Source organism: Durio zibethinus, chromosome 25 (genome assembly GCF_047325235.1).
Source record: "Durio zibethinus cultivar Kanyao isolate XHJ-2024 chromosome 25, ASM4732523v1, whole genome shotgun sequence".
NCBI classification, from domain to species: Eukaryota; Viridiplantae; Streptophyta; class Magnoliopsida; order Malvales; family Malvaceae; genus Durio; species Durio zibethinus.
The window spans coordinates 16,152,312-16,174,018 of record NC_143186.1 but is presented as its reverse complement, the minus strand read 5'-3'; the positions used below and the strand labels follow the sequence as shown (position 1 = coordinate 16,174,018).

The following is a 21,707-nucleotide window of genomic DNA, read 5'->3' as shown; positions in this document are numbered from 1 at the left end:
TATGGTTATCGATGGTGTAGATGACATACAACAGTTAAAATGCTTGGTTGGAAGGAGAGAGTGGTTTGATGTAGGGAGTAGAATCATCATAACAACAGAAGATGAACATTTGTTGCAATCTTTCGGGGTGGATGATTTGTATAAGCTTACGACATTGGATGCCAGAAGAGAGGTAAGTCATTTTACAAATACAATACATTTGATTATTATTATTTTTTTAAAATAAAAATTACTATATCTAGTCAGCATGCTCATCCGCCCATGAAAAATGAGTTGCTAACTAAATCTTATTATATATGACATTAGGTTGTAAATTCAATAAATTAAGATTAGGCCATTATCATATTAATTAAATGGGACCAATTTTATATTATTAATGTGAAGTTACCCATTTTTATTATGACAAATTTTCATAATATATCGTATTTTAATTTATTTTTTCTCAGCCAATTTTTTTTTTTTAAATAAAATGATAGATACTAGTTTCTTATTGTGAACTTTTTTTTTATGGAATTTCAGTAGATAAATAAATCCAATATGCTACTACATACTAAGAATGACTCTTTTAAAAATTTAGAAAGAAATTAAAATTCTTACATATACTGTTAGATGTGCACATAGGCTAATCCTACCTATTTTAAATTCAAAAGTATTTTAATTTTAATATTGTTAAATATATTTTTAAAATAAAACTATTTTATTTATTTATGAAATAATATAATGAAATGGACAAAACCTAGGGCCTAAAAACTTAGGCCCAAGCTATAGGCTTGGACGGGTAGCCCAATTACTTAACGCTTCTAATATACTTAAAGTAATCTAATTATGACTATTAAATTAGCAAATATGGCCTACCTTTTATTTTTTGTTTAATATGACTTGTACAATTACACTTCACACAAAACGGTTTTCAATTTTGGATTGATTTCTTCCAATTGGGGTCTTTAAAATACTAACCCTAATTTAGTAGGGATAAAAAATTAATGGTTCTTTTATTAAATAATATATCTTGATTCACATCCTTAATAGCTAACTTGTCTAATTAAATTAAATTATGCTCTTTAAAAATTTACTGCATATATTGATATGGTTATAAAGTTCATCAATTTGGTTTATGATATACTTATTTATTCTTATGTATGTAGGGACTTGAAGCAATGAATTTTTTTCATAGAAAGATCGATGAATTCTCGGACACCCACCAAATCTTGACGAGAAAATGAATGACCTAAACAAAAAGCGGCTGAGACTAAAGGCTCTAAAAGCAGACACTGAGTCTAAAATGAACGAAGAGATGCAGAATCCAAGAAAGAAACTAAAGGAAGAAGTTCAGTTATGGTTGAAAGATGTTGATAAAATAAACGAAGAAATACAAAACCTTCAACAAAATTATGGAGAAAGTAGTGTTGCCCCACGTGGAGTCCTTCAAGAAAGAATTCTCAAGAAGATACGAGAAGTTGACGAACTCCTTCAACAGGGTAACTTTCAAGATAGTCTGGTTGTTGACGACCTTGGGAGGATTGGACAAAAGCTATCTACAACACCTTTCGTCGGTGATGCTGCAAAGATTTGCATGGAAGAAATTTGGGCATATTTGATGGATGATGGTGTTTCAAAGATTGGAGTTTGGGGAATGGGAGGTGTAGGTAAAACAACCGTCATGAAGCTCATAAATAACCAACTTTTAAAAGAGACTAAAAAGTTCAATAACGTGATATGGATCCCCGTATCAAAGGAGGTGAACGTCTTTAAATTACAAAATAGAATTGCGGAAGCTATGAACGTAATTCTTCCTAAAGCTGAAGATGAAGCAATAAGAGCAGGGTTCATTGACGAAATGTTATCTAAAAGAGGCAAGTATGTGTTAATCTTGGATGATCTATGGGGCAAACTTTCACTTGAAGAAGTAGGCATCCCCGAGCCTTCTACTGGGAGTAAACTAGTGGTAACAACCCGGTCATTAGATGTGTGTCACTATTTGGGTTGTCAAGTAGTTACAATGTCTACTCTTTCAAAATCAGATGCTTGGAGGTTGTTCTTGGAGAAAGTAGGTCAAGATATTTTGAACCATCCGGATTTGTTACCCATTGTAGAATCTGTTGCTAAAGAATGTGGTGGTTTGCCCTTAGCTATTGTTACAATAGCCAGCAGCATGAAGGGTGTATGGGACAATCGTCAGTGGAGGAATGCACTCCGTGAATTAAATACAAATGCAGAAAGTGTGAGTGGGATGGAAGGGAAGGTGTTTCAACAGCTTCAGTTCAGTTATGATCGTTTACTATGGAAAAAACTAAAAAATAAAACTGTATGAAAAATTAAGAGAAAAACTGAATGTATATTAAAAAACTGCTCATTAAAAAATTATACAAGAACTTTAAGTTTATATACAACTAACTAGGGGTTAAATTAGAAAACTAAATCTTCCTAAAAACTGATCTTATAATTGAGAGATTGTCTATCCTAATTTTTTGCCCTTAATTCTAGGGATACAAATACTTAATTCTAGAGATACAAATATAAATATACATATTACAATCTTCCAACCAGCTATAAATAAGTGTTTTCCTACACACCCTCTCAAATTAATGAATAGGTGGTTTTCATTCCTAGCTTGAAAATAATTTCTTGAAACGTTGCATTACTGAGACCTTTAGTCAACACATCTGCAAGTTGCCCTTAGTTGATACATAAGGTCTACAAATCAACCCACTATCTAGTTTTCCTTTTATGAAATGCTGATATACTTTAATGTGTTTTGTTCTATCATGTTGCATAGGATTATATGCAATACTTATTGCAGACTTGTTATCATAATAGAGTCTCATTGGTCCATCCCACTTGATCTTCAAGTCTTCTAAGATAATCTTTAACTATAGTAGTTTTTAAATTCCTTGAGTCATTGCTCTAAACTCTGCTTCAACACTTGATCTTGCCATCACATTCTATTTTTTACTCCTTTAAGTCATAAGATTACCACATAAGAAAGTAAAGTAGCCTGAAGTAGATCTTGTATTAGTTACTGAACCTGCATAATCAGCATTTGTATATGCTTCTTAAACTAGCCTTGAATTTCTTTTGAATAAGATACCTCTCCCAGGATTGGCCTTCAAATAATGCAATATACGATAAATAGCCTGTAGGTGCACTTCTTTAGGAATATGCATAAATTGACTTACCACACTCATAGCATATGCTATATCAGATCTAGTATGTGAGAGATAAATGAGTCTTCCAACTAATCTTTAGTACATCTTTCTATCTACAGTAGTATCTTCATTAGCTTCTTCAATTTTATGATTAGGATCTATAGGGATATTTGTAGGTTTACATGCTAGCTTCCTAATTTCCTTCAAAAGATCCATCACATATTTTTATTGTGAGATGAAAATACCATGCTGTGAGTGAGCTACTTCAATTCCTAGAAAGTACTTCAATCTTTCTAGCTCTTTTATGTCAAATTCTCTAGCCAAATATTGTTTTAGAGATTCTTTCTTTTTGCATTATCTCCAGTTACAATTATATCATCAACATACACTAATAAAACTGTGACTCTCCTTGAATCAGAGTGCTTGATAAACAATATGTGATCTCTTTGACTCAGTTTATATCTCATTGCTAGCATCACTTTGACAAATCTTCCGAACCAAGCCGTAAGAGACTGTTTAAGGCCATATAAAGCCTTTTTCAACTTGTATACTTTGTTTGCTTCTATATGACCTTCAAATCCTGGTGGAACCTTCATATATATTTCTTCTTCCAAATCATCATGTAGAAAAGCATTCTTTACATCAAGTTATTGAAGCTGCCAATTGTAATTTGCAGCCAATGATAACAAAATCCTAACTATATTCATCTTGGCAACTAGAGCAAAGGTTTCCTGATAATCCACTCCATAGGTTTGAGTGTAGTCCTTAGCCATTAACCTGGCTTTATACCTTTCAATAGTACCATTCGCCTTGTATTTTATAGTGAAAACCCATTTACACCCTACTGAATTTTTTTCTTTAAGCAACTCCATCAGTTCCTATGTCTTATTTTTCTCTAAGGTCTTAATTTTTATTTTCATAGCTTGCCTCCATTTCTCACTGGATAATGCCTCGAATAATGTAGTTGGAATAGAAATAATGTTTAGGCTCATAAGAAAATTTTTATGGGATGGTAAAAATTTTTCAAATGACATAAAATTAGAGATTGAGTATAGTGGATGCTTAGTGCATTTTTTAGTTCCTTTTCTAATGGCAATAAGCAGATCATAATCACTAGTTATAGTTTTAGGAGATTCATGCTCATTTTGAGAAACAGAGTCAAAAACTGTAGTTGCCTCATTTTTAGAGTTAGGATCAGATTCTTGGACTGGCACTGGTTCAAGATCTGAAACTTTTCTTCTTGAATATACCTGTAATTCCTTTATAGAATCAAGAATAATATTATCCTTTGTCACATCTTCTGTATTTGGAATGGGTTCAGACTCAAATTCAATGTTTGACTTGGGCTTAGTAGAAACAGGTTTCGACTTAGAAGAATTAATGAGTGAAAATGTTGAAGAAGAGGACAAATCAAGTAAAAAAAAGTCTTTATCTTTATCTTCCATGAATGAAGTCTCCCCTTGAAGATAAGGTTGAGTAAAAAATGATTTACTTTCTTTAAAAGTGACATCTGCAGACACATAGAATTTTTTGATAGGAAGATGATAGCATTTGTACCCTTTTTGAGTTGATGAGTACCCCATAAAGATACATTTAATCACTATTGGATCTAACTTTCTCCTATTATGACTGTGAACATGAACAAATGATGTACAACTAAATATTCTAGGTGTGAGGTTGTTTGTGGTGTTAAGGTTAGGATAAAATTGTGAGAGTAGTTTCATAGGAGTTTTAAATCTCAAAACCCTTGAAGGTAACCTATTTATAATATGTGTGGCAGTGAGAACAGCTTCCTCCTAGTAAGATTTGGATACATTGCTTGAAAAAAGAAGACTTAGGTTGTGACTAGTAAATGACGATTTTTCTTCTCTGTCACTCCATTATGTTGTGGAATATTAACACAAGATGACTAATTGATAATCTTTTTCTTTTGGAAATAAGTGGATAGATTGTGGTTGAAATAGTCTCTTGCATTATCAGACATAAATCTCTTGCATTATCACTCAAACTTGATTTTAGATTATATTTTGGAAGTTTAAGAACATACTATTCACATCTGATTTGGATTTAAGTAAAAAAGTCCAAGAGACCTTGGTACAATCATCTATGAATGAAACAAACCATCTTGCACTAGAAATATTAGGAATTGTAGAGGGACCCCAAATGTCACTATGAATCAAGTAAAAGGGAGTAGAACTTCTTTTGTTACTAATTGAAAAAGACACACGTCTGTGCTTTGCAAGTTCACAAACATCACAATGAAAATCTTCGACACTTAATCCTTTGAACAAAGAAGGAAACATGTTTCTCAAAGTTTCAAAAGAAGGATGTCCAAGATGAAAATGATAAAGCCAGATTTTATCTTTATTGAAAGATTTTTTAGAAAAAAATGACAAAGGTAAACTATTCTTGATATTACTTGTGTTATTTGATGTCTTAAGATAGTATAGTCCATTCTTCTCCTTAGCAAGTCCAATCCTCTTCCCTGAACTCTAGTCCTGAAATTCCCAATAAAAGAGATAAAAAGTCATTTTATAATTCATATCTCTAGTAAGTTTTTATATAGATATCAGATTAGTAGATAATCCAAGAACATGAAGAACATTTTTGAGAACAAATGAGGGATTAACTTCAATATCTCCTAATCCTACCACTGTAGCAAGTGAACCATCTGTAGTAATAATTTTTTTATTACTAGGACACAGGGTATATGTACTAAACTTATGTGAGGAATGTGTCATATGGTCTGTGGCTCTTGAGTCAATGACCCAAGAATTCGTAATAGGCTTAACCGTGACATTTAATCCATGAGAACCAGAAGCTTTACCTGAACTAGAGACCTTACCCAATGAATATACCACAATAGGCTTTTCAAGGGTTTTCAATAGGTTTTTCAGCTTTTCAATCTCTTCTCTGTCAAACTCTCATTGTTTCTGAGACATCTGTAGCACTCCGATGATTTTTTCAGTTCACATTTTCTCAAATTGAATGGTAGCGATATCTTTCTTTGAACTGAAATAAGTTTTAAGATATAACTAGAAATGACTCTTAGCAATGAAGGTTAAAGAAGGGAAAAATAGAATGGCTATAAAGGCCTTAAAAAGGTTTGACAATGAAGGCCTAAACAGGGTTTAATAATGAAGGCCTAAAATAGAAGTCAGCATTGAAAGCTAAAAATTTTGCTTCCCAAAAAGAGCTTAGAGCTCTGATACCATGTGAAAAAAAACTAAAAAATAAAACTGTATGAAAAATTAAGAGAAAAACTGAATTTATATTGAAAAATTGCTCATTAAAGAATTATACAAGAACCTTAGGTTTATATACAACTAACTAGGGGTTAAATTAGGAAACTAAATCTTCCTAAAAACTGATCATATAATTGAAGGATTGTCTATCCTAATTTTTTGTCCTTAATTCTAGGGATACAAATACTTAATTCTAGATATACAAATATAAATATACATATTACAATATTACAACCAACTGTAAATAAGTGTTTTCCCACATTTACACAATGAAAAATTGAAGCGTTGTTTCCTGTGTTGTGCATTATATCCTAAGGATCATGAAATCTATATATTTGAGCTAATAGATCTATGGGTTGCAGAGGGATTTGTGGAAGAAATGTATAGCAAGCAAAAAGTGTTTGACAAGGGGCATGCCATATTGGAATTACTAAAAAACAGTTGCTTGATTGAAAACGGTAGATATGGAGATTTTATGTGAAGCTGCATGACATTGTGAGGGACATGGCATTATGTATCACAAGAGCACGATTCTTGGTGAGAGCTGGATTGCAATTGAAAGAGATACCAAATGTGCAAGAATGGAATGAAGATTTGGAGAAGGTATCACTGATGGAGAATTGGGGATTAAAAATTGCATCCCAAATGTCACCACCAAGGTCTCAAAAGCTCACAACCTTATTGTTGTCCAATTGCTTTATAGAGAGTGTTCCAGAGTTTTTCTTTGAGCAAATGCATGGACTCAAGATTCTTGATCTTTCTGGGAATTCTATTAAGAGTTTGCCAAATTCCATCTCTAATTTGGAAACTCTCACTACATTGTTGCTTGGTAAGTGTGAAGATTTAGAGAAGGTGCCATCTTTTTCAAAACTTCAAGCTTTAAAAAAGTTAGTCCTTCGAGAAACAAAAATCAAGGATCTCCCTCATGGGTTGGAAAGGCTGGTAAATCTCAAATATCTTGATTTGAGGGAGACGCGTATAACAGAGGTGGCCGATGGAATATTGTCAAATTTCACATCCCTTCAGCACCTAGCAATACTAAATTTTATTTACGTAAGAGTTGAGAGCTTCGTGAGAGGAGAGGAAATTGGTGGATTAAGGAAGTTGGAACTCTTTGAAGGGAGTTTTTATGACTTGAATGAGTGGAACGATTATATCTAAGCTTTGCATGCTCCAACAGAAGGGCCTCGTCAATACCACATTTCTGTGGGACGACCAGGGTTTGGCTTTAAAATGGAGGAGAAAAATGTAATTGAATTTCATTGTACATCTGCACAGATGGTATTAAGGTCCTACCTGATGTTGAATGCTTGGGAATTTGCATCTACATTGTTGATTTGTGAGAAGAAGAGGCATTTTCCTCGCGGTTTATCTTACTACCGTATAACGTTTTTTCCTCTCTTTCTGATATTCGCATACTTTGTTGTCAAAAAATAAAGAAGTTGTTCTCGTCCAATTGGGTCTTGCAGAACCTCCAAAATTTGAATTGCTTAAGTGTTATAGATTGCAGGGATATGGAAGAAATAATAGCGCCAGAATCAGAATCGGAGGAAGAAGGAATAAGTGCCATCAATTTTACTCTTCCCAAATTATGGAAATTGAAATTGTGAGGGCTACCAAAATTGAAAAGCATTTGTAGAGCAAATGGAGTAATGGTTTGTGATTCTATTGAGTATATTTATATAAGTAATTGTCCAACATTGAAGAGGATACCTCTGTATCTTCCCCTGCATGACAACGGCCAACCATCTCCCCCTCCTTCTCTTAGAAGAATTGAAATTAATCCAGAGCAGCAGTGGGAATTGGTTGAGTGGGACCAGCCAAATGCCAAGTCTCTGTTGAAGCCTTACCTTAAGGACTGGTTGTTGTTATACTGTCTTGGAAAAGTCTGAACATTACAGCGTTCAACAGGAGGAAATTATTTGATCAAACGCCTGACCACAATGGTAGCTTACTTCTAACACTTGCTTTCCTTCTTTCTTCTTAATCTCTCTCCATTTTCACTTTCTTATATGTTAATATCATGCTTGGCCTTTCCAGTTTTCCTGGAGATCTTAGCACGTCAAGGATTATTTGGCGGCAGATGGCAGCAGCTCACACTTTGATGTTCAGAACGCCCTTGATGTATGTTCTTTTCAAGTCTCTGTTTCTATCCTTCTTGTTGACGTTTTAGAGGTTTCTGAGAATTTAGGTAAGCATGGACAATTTTGGTCAAACTCTTTGATTGGTTGAACCTTGTGTTCAGGTCAACTATTGATTTTCTGCTTTTGTTAAGAGTTCATGCAATTATTGTGTTAGAGTCTGGTTTGATATATTTTCTTGGTGTTGTTACGATTATGGTGAAGGCCAACATTGGGGGTTTTCAACCTTTTGTTAATGTTATGATTCCAACTCTTGGTATGGCTAGAAATTTTCAATTTCATATGGAATGATTTTGATCAGAAAACTGAATTGAATATCACCCACATAGCAATTTCATGAATAGGATATTACACTGAACCTACATAAAAATTGATTGCATCACAATCCATATGCAGCTTTGCTTTGTGTAGATTTTTACGTTAATTGTTATTGAAGAGCTCGCTAATTGGTCTCCTTCGCTATTTGCCTTCATTGGTTGTTATCCTTCCGTAAATAGATCACATCAAACCATTTTTGTTCTCATATAAGTTGTATGGGCATTTTCCTAAATAGCTCCCTAAATATTTTCCTCATGTGTGTTTGGATTGAATTCTGTTTCGAACCATCTTTGATAAAATAATTTTTTCTCAGAAAATTATTCATCAAGCTTTGTATGGAGATTCCTTATGATGCTTTTTTTTTTTTAAATTGTTTGGCCAGTTTTATATTGCTTTCTTGAAATTCAAGATTTTTAAATGAAAAAAAAAAAATGTAAAGGCTAATGTGGAGATAATGCTTTGTTGAAATTCATATAAACAAGTAAGCACTTTTTGAAATATGGTGAAAGGCCTGAAGATCTATGGATGAAGCTATAAATAATTTCTTCAAAAACAAGTGTTTTTTTTATTATTATTATTGTGTATGAAATTCAAGATAATGCTTTATACCCTCCTTTGATATTTAGTAACCTACTTCGTAACCCACTTCAGGGCATGGCTCTAGCCTTTTCGCTAGAAGCAAAACGGAAGCAAGCTGTTGGATTAAATGCTGTACGAGTTTACCGTTGCAAGTCCTTCATTTCATCATTTTGGTACCACTCAATCTCATATATTAATTTATTGCCATTTTTCCCTTCTTATTTGTTAATTTCAAGCTTTTTCTCTCTGTCTTTCCCTAGATGTTGTACCAGGTGAAAGACTATTTGTCACCATCTTAATGCTGCTCCAAAATAGAAGGAACTGGTGGCTTCTCACGTTCTCAATCGTAATCATTGGCCATTCTACACTCCCCTAAATTACCTGTCAAGTCATCATGCCTGATGAAGACCCTGGTGACCATTTCTTTGGTTCTTTTGGAAGCAAGACCAATTCAAACTGTAGAATAAAAGGATTAAGCATAGTTATTGTAAGTCCTTTATCTTCACCCTCTCCTTGCCTAGTTTTCTTTTTACTTCATATTATACATTTTTATAATTGATGTCTTTTCTGGTCATATCTTTTCCTAGGTACCTTACCACCTCGAAGATCATGTTGTTCCAAAATTTAAGACTGCAGCTAAGAAGACTAAAATAAAAATTGCTCACTCTGGGAGTGAAGTAAAGTCCAGACTGAAGTAAAGTAGAATTGTAAATTTCACTCCTCTGCAGAACACCAGTCTTCTGAATTCGCTTATATCATCTTCACCAACTCTAGAATTGCCTAGGTTCTCTAGTGAAACTTTTGTTGGCTCTGTACTTTGTGTCTTGTCTGTTCACAAAAACATGTCATGAATTTCTCTCCATACTAATCATTGAAAACATGCCAGATTCTGTTACCCTTAATTCTACTGCAAAGTTGTTGATTGTATTTCCTTTGATCAAAAATTTTGAAGTACAGATATTTTATTTCGTGTAAAGCTTTAATTTTCACCGAGGGAGCAATATATATCTATATATATATATATATATAGATATATACACACACTAGTTTTTGACATGTGCGGCAATTCTCGTATTTAAAAATTTATTTTAATAAATAATTTTTTTGATATTATGATAATAATGATAAATAATAATAATAGTATAATTTTGATTTTGACATATTGTAAGTAAAATTTAATAATTTTGATTTTTGTATAATATAAGTAAAATTTGATAAATTTTGATAACTTTTAATAAAATTTTAGTAACTTTTGATATAATTTTTGTAATCATTGATAAAATTTTGATATAACCTCTTGATATAATTTTAGCAATTAACTTTCAGTAACTTATGATATACTCTCAGTAATTGTTGATAAAATTTGAGTAATTACATATTTAATAATAGATTCTTGTAAGAAAGTATAGATTCAATTCTAATATAAAATAATTTTTAAAATAATAATAGTATTGTGTTATTCAAATTTAGAACTTTTTTCACTAAATTTTTTTATTGAATAGGTTCGTGGTAAGTTTATCCAAATCTCTTAAGATAAAATTTCTAATTTCATTTTAGCTAGTAACCAATATTTAATTCCTAACAACTTTAATTTTAAAAAAATTTATCAATGATTGATAGTTAAGTTATCATTGATTTATTATTATATTATTAGCAATTTACTACTAAGCTATCAATATATTACTAAATTATCAATGATTTACTATTAAATTAGCATTGATTTATATTAATTTATGAATGATTTATTACTAAGTTATGAATGATTTACTATAAATTATTAAAGATTTACTACTAAATTATTAATGATTTTTTATAAAGTTATAACTGACATACTATTAATTTATCAATAATTTACTATAAAGCTGTTAATGATTAACTAATTTACTACTAAATTATCCATAATTTACATATAAATTATTAATGATTTATTATTATGTTATTTGCATTTATTATTATATTATCATAGATTTACTACTTAGTTTTTTATTATTTACTATAAAATCATCATAGATCTATACTAAATTAACCATGATTTATTACCAAGTTATTGCTAATTTATTTTAAATTATCCATAATTTACTATTAAATTATTTAACTATTATATTATTTATGATTAACTACTAAATTATATTGATTTTCTTTTAGATTTTAATAATTAACTATTAAATTATCATTGATTTATTACTAAATTATTTACAATTTACTACTAAGTTTATCAATTAATTACTACTAAACTAAGATTGATTTCTTATAAGTTATCACTAATTTACTATTAAGTTATCATTGATTTATTATTAAGTTATCAATGATTAACAACTAAATTATTACTCTTTTTTTGAACCTATCATTGATTTACTAATATGTTATTATGCATTTAAAATTATAAAATTTAAAAATTTAAAAAGTCCACTAATAATATATGAGATAAAATTTTTTATAATAACATTATTATTCTATTTAAATTTAGAATTTTTCACTAATTATTTTTATTGAATAGATTTATAATAAGTTTATCTTGTTCGTCAAAATGAAAGCTTTTACTTCGTTTTTGTTTAACCAAGTTTCAGTTCTTGATAATTTCAATCATAAAAAAGATATTAATGATTGACAATTAAGTTGTCAATTAACAACCAAGTTATCAAGAATTTACTATTAAATTATTAATGATTTATTTCTAATTTATGAATGATTTACCATTAAATCATGATAGATTTATCATTAAGTTATGAATGATTTTTATTAAACTATTAATGATTTACCATCAAGTTATTGATAATTTATTATAAAATTATAATTGATTTACTATTAATTTACTAATAATTTACTAAAATGTTATCAATAATTAATTAATTTACTACTAAATTATCATTGATTTATAGTTATGTTATTAGTAATTTATTTTTACGTTATTAGTGATTTACTGCTAAATTATTAATACTATTAAATTATCAATAATTTACTATTCGCATAATTGATTTATTACTTAATTTTTTATTATTTATTACAAAATTATCATTGATTTACCACTAAATTATTTATGATTCACAATTGAGTTATTATTTATTTATATTAAATTTGCATGATTTATTATTATGACTAATTAACTACTATATTATAGATGATTTACTATTAAATTATATTGATTTACTTTTAAGTTTTCAATAATTAACTACTAAATTATCCATTATTTACTATTAATATATCATTGATTTACTACTAAATAATTTATGATTTACAAATGTCAATTAATTACTATTAAATTAAAATTGATTTACAATTAAATTATTACTAATTTACTATTAAGTTATAATTGAATTATTATTAAGTTATCAATAATTAACTATTAAGTTATTTCTTATTTTTTGTTAAGTTATCCTTAATTTAGTATTATATTATTATATAATTATAATTATATTATAATTGATTTACCGTTAAGCTATTATCATATATTATTATTATATTATTGATTTACTAAAAACTTATCAATTATTTATTACTAAATTATTATTCATTTACTATTAAGTTATTACTAATTTAGTACTAAGTTATTGATGATTACTACTATGTTATACTAACTATATTTAAGTTTTCATTTATTAATTCTAAGTTATTAATTATGTACTACTATGTTATTATTGATTTGTGTATATATATATATATATAAAAGTAATCACAATGTATGTTAAATGATATAATTTGTAAGGTAAAGAAAGAAAAAAAAAGTTCAAATTTAAATGACTTAAAAAGAATGAGTAAATGCTCTTAATTTACTATCCATAACTTAACATGTAACAAGAAGTTAAAATTATAACTTTTTATACTAATATAAGTATTAAAACTAAATTAAATAAATATACAATATATATTAAGTCAATATTTCTAAGATTTTCCTTAAATTTTTTAGTTCATGGTAAAATAGTACATATTAAGATAAATATTATTGATGATTTGATTGAATTATTAGTGTATATATTTTCATACCTATTAGCAAATTTAATTGTATATAAAAGATTGAAAATTTTGAAGTATTTTGTTATCAGTGGAAGTAATAAACCTTGCCTTATATTTCTATTTTAAATATACAATTATGAATAACAATTTTGTTATATATATATGATAAAAGTAATAAGAACATATTTACTAAATAAAATTTATAAAAATTAAATAGACAATAATTTTAAAAATATTAAATTCATAATAATTACTTTCACATTCTCCATGAAAAAAATTTCTACTAAACGAAAACATTAAATATTTTTAATTATTATTTCATTCTTATTACCGTAATTCAAAATAATTTTTTTTATATTTTCATATCAATCAACTTCTCCATTCGGAAAAAAGTAAAGAATATTTTGCATTCTCCATAAAAATTTATTTTAGTAAATGAAAAGATGGTATATGTTTAATTGTTGCTTCATTTTTATTACCATCATTCAAAATGGCTTTTTTGATATTTTAATGCCAATCAATTTCTTCATTTGAAAAGAGTAAAGAATATTGTAAAAGGTTATAACAATTAAAATAATGTTTAACATTATGATGTTTTCCTAAATGAGTTAGAACTATGATATGATTTCTTTCAAATAAAATATTTGAATTATTTCTTTCAACCTATATAGCAATAACTTGATTAACAAATTGCCAATTATAAACTCATTGATTTATATTAACATTATTACAATTCGAATTTCAAAATCCTTAAAAAAAGAATATCTTTTAATTTTTGCCAAACCTAGGCATAAGGATTTTCATCTAAAATTATCATCAATGCCTTCATTATTTTTGCACTTAAATTTTTATTGTGTTATGTTTTCATTCTATTTTGAAATTTATTATTGGTGTTACCAAAGTATAACTAAAAAAACATTTATTAATCAACTTAAACTTGAAATAATTTAAAACTTAAATTGAATATAAATAAATTTTAAATTAAAATTTTATTAAGAACATTTTAATCAATCACTTTAAACGTTTTTTTAGTTTAATTATAAAAAAATAGTTTAATAATAAAAAAATCATTTAAACAAAATATTATAAAAACATTTACCAAGGATATTTTAGGCAATTATTTTTAACACTTTTAGAATTAAAATTTTAAAATTTTAAATAGTTTAATTTTACATGAACTTTATTTTTATTTTTAATTGATTTAAATTAAATTTAAATATATTAGTAAAAGTTATATATATTTAAGGGTAAATTTATTAATCTAAAAATTTATACAAATATTTAGATCGATTACTATTAATAATTTAAGAATTTATACTTTTATATATAAATGATATACAGCCTAGGAATTACTATAAGGAAATTACTATATGAAACTTAATTTGGAAGTTGCAGATTGGCTGGCCTTTGTACTGACCTTAAGCAACTTGGGCTTTCCCCCATGAAACACTCCTAACCATAGGGAAGAAAGAAAAAAAAACAAACTAAAACATGGACATGATAGAGAAAATAAAAGAGAACAAAAAAAGTTGACCTTTGACCCTGCAAGAGCCAAAATTTGTAGTATATCATAAAAATCAACAAATAAGGAATGTGGAATCCATCCCAGCACTTCAATTTGCTTTAATTTTTCTTCATGACAGTTTCCATGAAGTTGACTGGTATAAAAAAGGTCCTATCTCTTCTTTTCATTTGAGCTTTCCATGGCATCTTCCCTCCTCCTCGGTGTTTCTTCTTTCCCATTTCTTTGCTCCACAATATACATACCTCTTCTATCTAGGTTCTATTGTTGGCAAGGGAATTTGCTTCTTTTTATTAGCCAGGCTTTTCTTCAAGTATCAGGTAATTTTAATTTCCAATTCTACGTGTTTTTTTTTTTTTTTTATACTGTTGTGAATTGTGAGAACATTCATGCTTGTTCATGAAATGTTTTTCTGCTCTGCTGTGTTATTACTTGCTTCCTTTTACTTACATGTTGACTTGAGTCTTGACATTGATTGTTCTTGATTGGGTTATTAACTTGTTTTTATATTATTCATATGCTTTAATTTTTTGGTCTCTTCATGCTCGTGATGCATGAATATTTTGATCAAACGATTAATTATGAACCGAAAAACCCATGTAATCTTTTAGAATTAAATGTTTAGATGGGGAACTTAAGTCAACAAAAAGATGCAGTATAAACTGAAGTTGCTGGAACATTATTGAAAAGGGTTCTACTTTGGGAATTTGTTGTTACAATCAGTTTAAAAATGAAGATTGATGTGTAAATTTCAAATTCTTTTGCAAGTATCCGGAATTCTCCTCAAGAAACCAGGCATACCTCTATTCTCTATCCAAAATCAGATTCTTAAAATGGGTATATCATTAAAAAATATCTTGTGGAAATGTGGAAATTTAGGTTATGAATGTTGACTATTATAGACTTCTTTGACACTGTTCTTTTTGTTCTTTTTACTATTTTTTGCACCGTTGGCCTGGGGTTTATGAGTGGTACTCTTTAAATTACGTTATGAAAAATTATTTTTAACTAGTAATAAGAAATGAAGCATTTGTTCCCAAAAGTAACAAAAGATTGAGGTAATAATCAGAAATCATACTAAATTTTTGAGCAAATGGCCAACTTTTTTTTGTTTTTTCCGATAGTAGGCTTCTTAAAATATCTTTTTACATAACTAAGTTATTTTAAAGTTTATTTCTTACGACAAAGCATTCTAATGCCATTTATTGGGTGTTATGCAGGGACTTTACTGAACGAGTAGGAAAAGTTTTTGAAGCTGGAAATACTGTATGGGGTTTTATAGGAAAGCACTGGAAATTCCCTACAGGTCTTGATCAGAATGTAAATAATCTGAAGAGAAAAAGAGAGCAACTAAGTGGTCAGAAAGAAGACACGGTATCAAGAATTAAAGCCGAACTGTATCCAAGAAAGAAAGTCAAGAAAGAAGTTAAACTGTGGTTGGAAAATGTTAAAGGGTAAATGTTGAAATACAGAATCTAGAATCAGAAGCACTTGGACCTAGCAGCTTTTACTCCCGTGGATTCCTTAGAAACAATGTTTGTAAGAAGATAGAAGAAGTTGAAGAACATTTTGTAAAGGGTAGATTTTCTGATGGTTTGGTTGTTGATGATCCTTCGCTAATTGGACAGGTGTTGCCGATACCAAGTTTAGTTGGAGAAACAGCAGCACTTAAAAGGAATGAAATTTTGGGATACCTGATGAATAATGAGGTCAAAAGATCGGAATTTATGGAATGCCAGGAGTTGGGAAAACAAGTGTCATCAAGCTTGTCAACAATGAACTCTTAAAAGACACAAACCAGTTTAATATTGTTGTATGGATCACTGTATCAAGGAAATGTGGTGTTATTGAACTACAGAATAAGATTGCACAGGCAATTAGTGCTGTTATTTCAGAAGATAAAGATGAAACAATAAGAGAAGGGATGTTACCTGAAATATTGGCTCACAAGGGAAGGTATGTGTTAATCTTAGATGATGTGTTGGACAATTTTTCTCTAGAGGAAGTTGGAATTCCTGAGCCTACTGCAAGTAATGGGAGTAAATTAGTTCTGACATCCCGATCATTGGATGTATGTCGACGCATGGATTGTCAAGTAATAAAAATGGAACCGCTTCCTGGAGCACAAGCGTGGACATTGTTCTTGGACAAGATTGGTCAAAATCTAACGTGGCAGTGCAGGAGATATGAATGGTGTTAGTTGCTTTTTGAACTCTTATACATTTTCTTTTGACCTCTTATTTGACATATATCAATTGTCTCTTTGCAACTTTGCTCACACTGTGAAAAAGGTAAAGTATTCTCAAACATTTAACTTATTTTCTTACAATAATTTGTTGCATATATAACCAGACAAAAGCTTATTAGTACATCTAGGCAATTCTTTAAGATAAATCCATAATTGTTCATTTTAATAGTTTGGGAAGTATTGCTAAGTTAACTTTTATTACTATATATGTTCGGTTTTTGAATGATGGATCAATTAGAATTGCCTCCAATGTATGTGTATTGGACTTTTTGAGACAATAGCAGTTTACCCTAATTCATAATCCATTATTTTTTCTTATTGCTAAGTTAATCCATAATCCATAAATGATATTTTTTTTCTTTGTTTAAGAATTGTTTCTTCTGCCTTTCATAATAATTTTTATTGATCCGACGATATAGAATGGTACCAAAATCCTTTGCTACTCTTATTTCCACATAAAAATAGGGAAAGAAGGAACACATGTTTGGTTTTAACGGCTCCCTTGCATTTGACAACTTTCTTAATTATGTTTTTTGTTTATTAGAAAGCTTAAGAAGTTTCTTATTACTGACTCACTCGGATTGAGATTATGCTGTAGTTAATTCATGGAATTATAAAAGATGTAACTTTTGGGTGAGGAGTCAATATCTTTTTTGTGAAATTTTTTTGACATTATATTTTATACTTTTCTTTACTTTGAAGGTAACTCATATATACATGTTGTTTGGTATAGGAAAAAAGATAGAAGTTTTAGGTGTTGATAGATGTGAGAAATTAGAACCACATGAAAAGTAAAGATAAAAGAATAAAATTATATATTTAAGATAAATAAATTATTTTAATTTTAGAAACTAATTAGTAGCAAATGAGGTTCAACAAAGATGGTAGGTCAGAAGTTACTAAACAGAATATTTAAATGATTCTGATTTTAGAAACTCATTTGTAGCAAATAAGATATAAGAAAGATGCTGGGTCAGAAATTGCTAAACAGAATGTTTAAATATCTGAATTTATAAAGAATGATTAGATTTTGAATGCTATTAAATTTCTTCAAAGTTAGGGGTTCTCCTGTTATTTATAGATGACTTTTTTTCTTGGGCATGTGCCCGTAAGATAATTGTTTTATTTTGGTTTCCTTCTCTATTTATTTATAAATTATACCAAAGTAATGTCTTACTGAAATATTGCGCTTTGTTTGCTTTTTAATCATTTTAACTTTTGTATTATGACTAGATTGATCTTATGTGATTTGGACAGTATATATACTCAACTTTGTTGTTTTTTGCCTTTATTTCATGAGAATATATCATAAAAATAAGATGGTTTAGTTGAACTTAGTAGAAAAAGTGATTTACTGATGTTTTTGCTTTTGCAAAATATTAATAGTTTAAACTCTGTTGATTCTAGAATGAGCGTAATCATATTTGTGTGTTTAATCTCTATTTTGTTCCTATTTCCTTTATTAATAACTTTTACAGATCCACTATATAAATTTTAGAACTTTATTAATAAAAAGACTACAACCTTATTCATACTTTACAAGTTGCAAAAGATACAAAACTGAAAACAAGTAGAGAAAATACAAGTATGAACAAGGATTTAGAGAAAACTATTGGGAAGGTTGCTGATGAGTTTCAAATATGGATCAATGATGCATTGTCAATTACACACGATATTGCAATTGGTAGAAATTTGAAACTTTTTCTTAAAGTTTTCCCTTTCTATTAATGCTTTTTCCTATGGTTTAATATAAAACTTTAGAATGTTTTTGCCTTGCAAAACTTTTTCTTAAAGTTGGCATATGGTTAATATCATACATTGGCAGTCTCTTCAACTTTTCCACTCTTGGTCTATGTTGATGAGTTATGATACCCTATTCATTTCTATAATAGGGATGATTCCTTTAACTTTATTCATATATGCCTATTTTATTAGATGTCTTCTGCAGGAGTTATTCTTAGTCTATCAGTTCCTTTGGTATATGATAAGCCTCAGCACCACGTTGATGAGAAGTTTTCTGTAGTGCACAAAATCATTCAAACACAATACAGGAAAATTGATGAAACAGTACTAAGGAAGCTTCCATTGCCCTCAAACAAGGAAGAGAAGATGCTTGCCTTATCCTTGCTTCACTTTAGATTAAATGACTAATGTACATGCATCTTTTACATTGTTGGTGTTGCATTAATTTGGATTATGCAACTGTTTGATTTTTCTGTGTTTAACTGATTGCTCATGCCACATGGTAATATGCCTCCAATAAGTACATACTTAGTAAGCAGTGTACCTACTAAAGAAAGGTTATGTAACTTCCAAATCAGAGAATTTACATATCAAGGATTTAATAATCCTCTTATATTTGCTCATACCACATTCTAACATGCCTCCAATAAGTACAAACTTGGTAAGCAGTGTACCTACCAAAGAAAGGTTATGTAACTTTCAAATCAGAGAATTAACATATCAAGGATTTAATAATTCTCTTATATTTCATCCTTCAAGCATGGTATGCTGTCTAATTTTACCTCTTTCAGGAAAGATATTGCTCTGTGAGAATTTAAGATTATAGTTGTTCATGTTTTTTAGGCTTATGTATCATTTGGGACTGTTCGTGATTTGCCTGGAGTTCTTCCTCTGCTATATTAACTGCTAATTTTTGCATACCGCCTGATTGTAAACTTTGCAATTCTCTACATGTGATTTCAATTTTGTTTTTCCAATGAAGCACTATTTTAAGATAGATTTATTTTACTAATTCTAAACTAGTTTCTTCAATTCGATTTTGTTCTAATAAGTAAATGAATGCCTTTTTATGCTCATTCAATGGGATATGCTAAAGTATAAAACATTCTCCAGTCTTTAGATAAATTTGAAATGGTTGAAATTTTCTCATAATCCTTACTCATTTCTTGCCTGTAAATATATTCTTAGTTTGTCGCACATGGACTTTCAGGATTGCATCTAATTGAAAATGTTGGATTTTAGGGAATTAAGTATAAACAAGGATTACAAAAGGAGATTGTAGTCTATTACCCTTGCAAAAATGAGCCTTCATAATTTGCTTTATACTCAAATAATGCTTGGAAAAATAGGTCATTATACAAATATCACAAGACATATGTCTTTCACAAGTTAAAACTTTTTAGATGTAGAATATCATTATTTCGATCTTCAAAATTTTCATGTTATTTATGGTATTTGGATGTGATTAAATACAAGTAGAGAAAAAATTGAATGTTTATGAACTATCTATGATTAACTGGTTCTACTTTTGAGATTTTGTTGACATCTTGCAAATGATTCAAAAATGAAAAACAATGAAAAGAAAATATTGAATGTTTATAAATAGCATCTGGGTATAGTTGTGCTTTGAGATTGCATCGGTGGCGTTTTGCATAGACCATTGCCATGCCGCAGAATTGATCAGTAATGATGCTTGGTTCAAAATTGTAGTTTTGTTGGGGAGAACTGCATATTTATCACAACATTAATGTAGAATATATATATTTTCAATCTTTATCATTCCTTTGGTTCTCATTTTGAGTTAAGAAACCAGAATGATATATCTAACTTTGTTTATGTTTAATATGTTCCTAAAAAGGTTAGAAAAGGAAGTACATGAGCTTATTTCCTCTTCTCTATCTAATGGAATAAAAGTCATTCCTCAAACTCATGGTGCACATATAACATGGTTTGGGGCAAGGTTTATTAGCAGTGCTTTACTACATCAATGAACATGTTTGGTGTAAAAAAATATGAAAAAATTTTAAGTTTTACATGGTATATAACAAATGTTGGAGTTCACTGGAATGAATTATTCTTCTGTGACAGTAGAAAATATTTTACATGCAGCAACACGTGAGCATATTGTTGGCCAAAAAGGCCCCAATCAATCAAGCTAGCGGAAGTGAAATTAAACAATCAATCACTCACATAAAAAACAACAATTTAATGTGGTTCGGTCCACGGATTAGAAATAAGATCCACTAGTTGTAGAGAATTACAAACATACATCAAAACATATCAACCACTCAACAATTAATATCCATTGACCCTTTCAATCTACTCTAGTCCTATGGAGTATTCTTAACCCAAACAAACACATACCCATATGCACTCTTTCAACACAACCAAACACATACCCATATGCACTCATACATCATACCTATGTGGACCCTCTCAATCTCCTTTAATCCACTCCCAAACATTCAAACATACACATCCATAAGACGTAAATCCCCAGTACTTCTATGGGTGGTCTATTCCACAAAATCTTACAACTGTTTTACATCTTTTTCTCATACCTAACCTTATAGAAACTTCACATATTTATAACCATATAAGCTTGCAAATTAAGAATCTCTTTCCTTTTAAAATTTTTCTTGTGCAAGTCAAATTTGTCTATTAAGAATCTCTTTCCTTTTAGAATTCTTCTTAAATTATTATTATTATACTTAAATTAAATACTTAAATTAAATATAAATTCTTAAATTAAATACTTAAATTAAATATAAATTATTATACTTATTTATTAAATATCTTATTTATTTTTATTAA

At 29.2% G+C, this 21,707-nt stretch overlaps 1 protein-coding gene and 1 pseudogene across 1 annotated transcript; both read left to right on the top strand.

Moving 5' to 3' along the window:
- Positions 1 to 9,823: 9,823 nt before the first annotated feature.
- Positions 9,824 to 17,760, top strand: LOC149511689 (putative disease resistance protein At3g15700; annotated as a pseudogene).
- Positions 17,761 to 18,737: 977 nt separating this feature from the next.
- On the top strand, positions 18,738 to 19,301 carry LOC111276191 (reticulon-like protein B10). Its single transcript, XM_089754379.1, has 2 exons — positions 18,738 to 18,834; positions 19,099 to 19,301. Exons 1-2 carry the CDS (start codon positions 18,738 to 18,740, stop codon positions 19,299 to 19,301), a joined length of 300 nt encoding a protein of 99 aa, XP_089610505.1.
- The last annotated feature ends 2,406 nt before the right edge of the window (positions 19,302 to 21,707 follow it).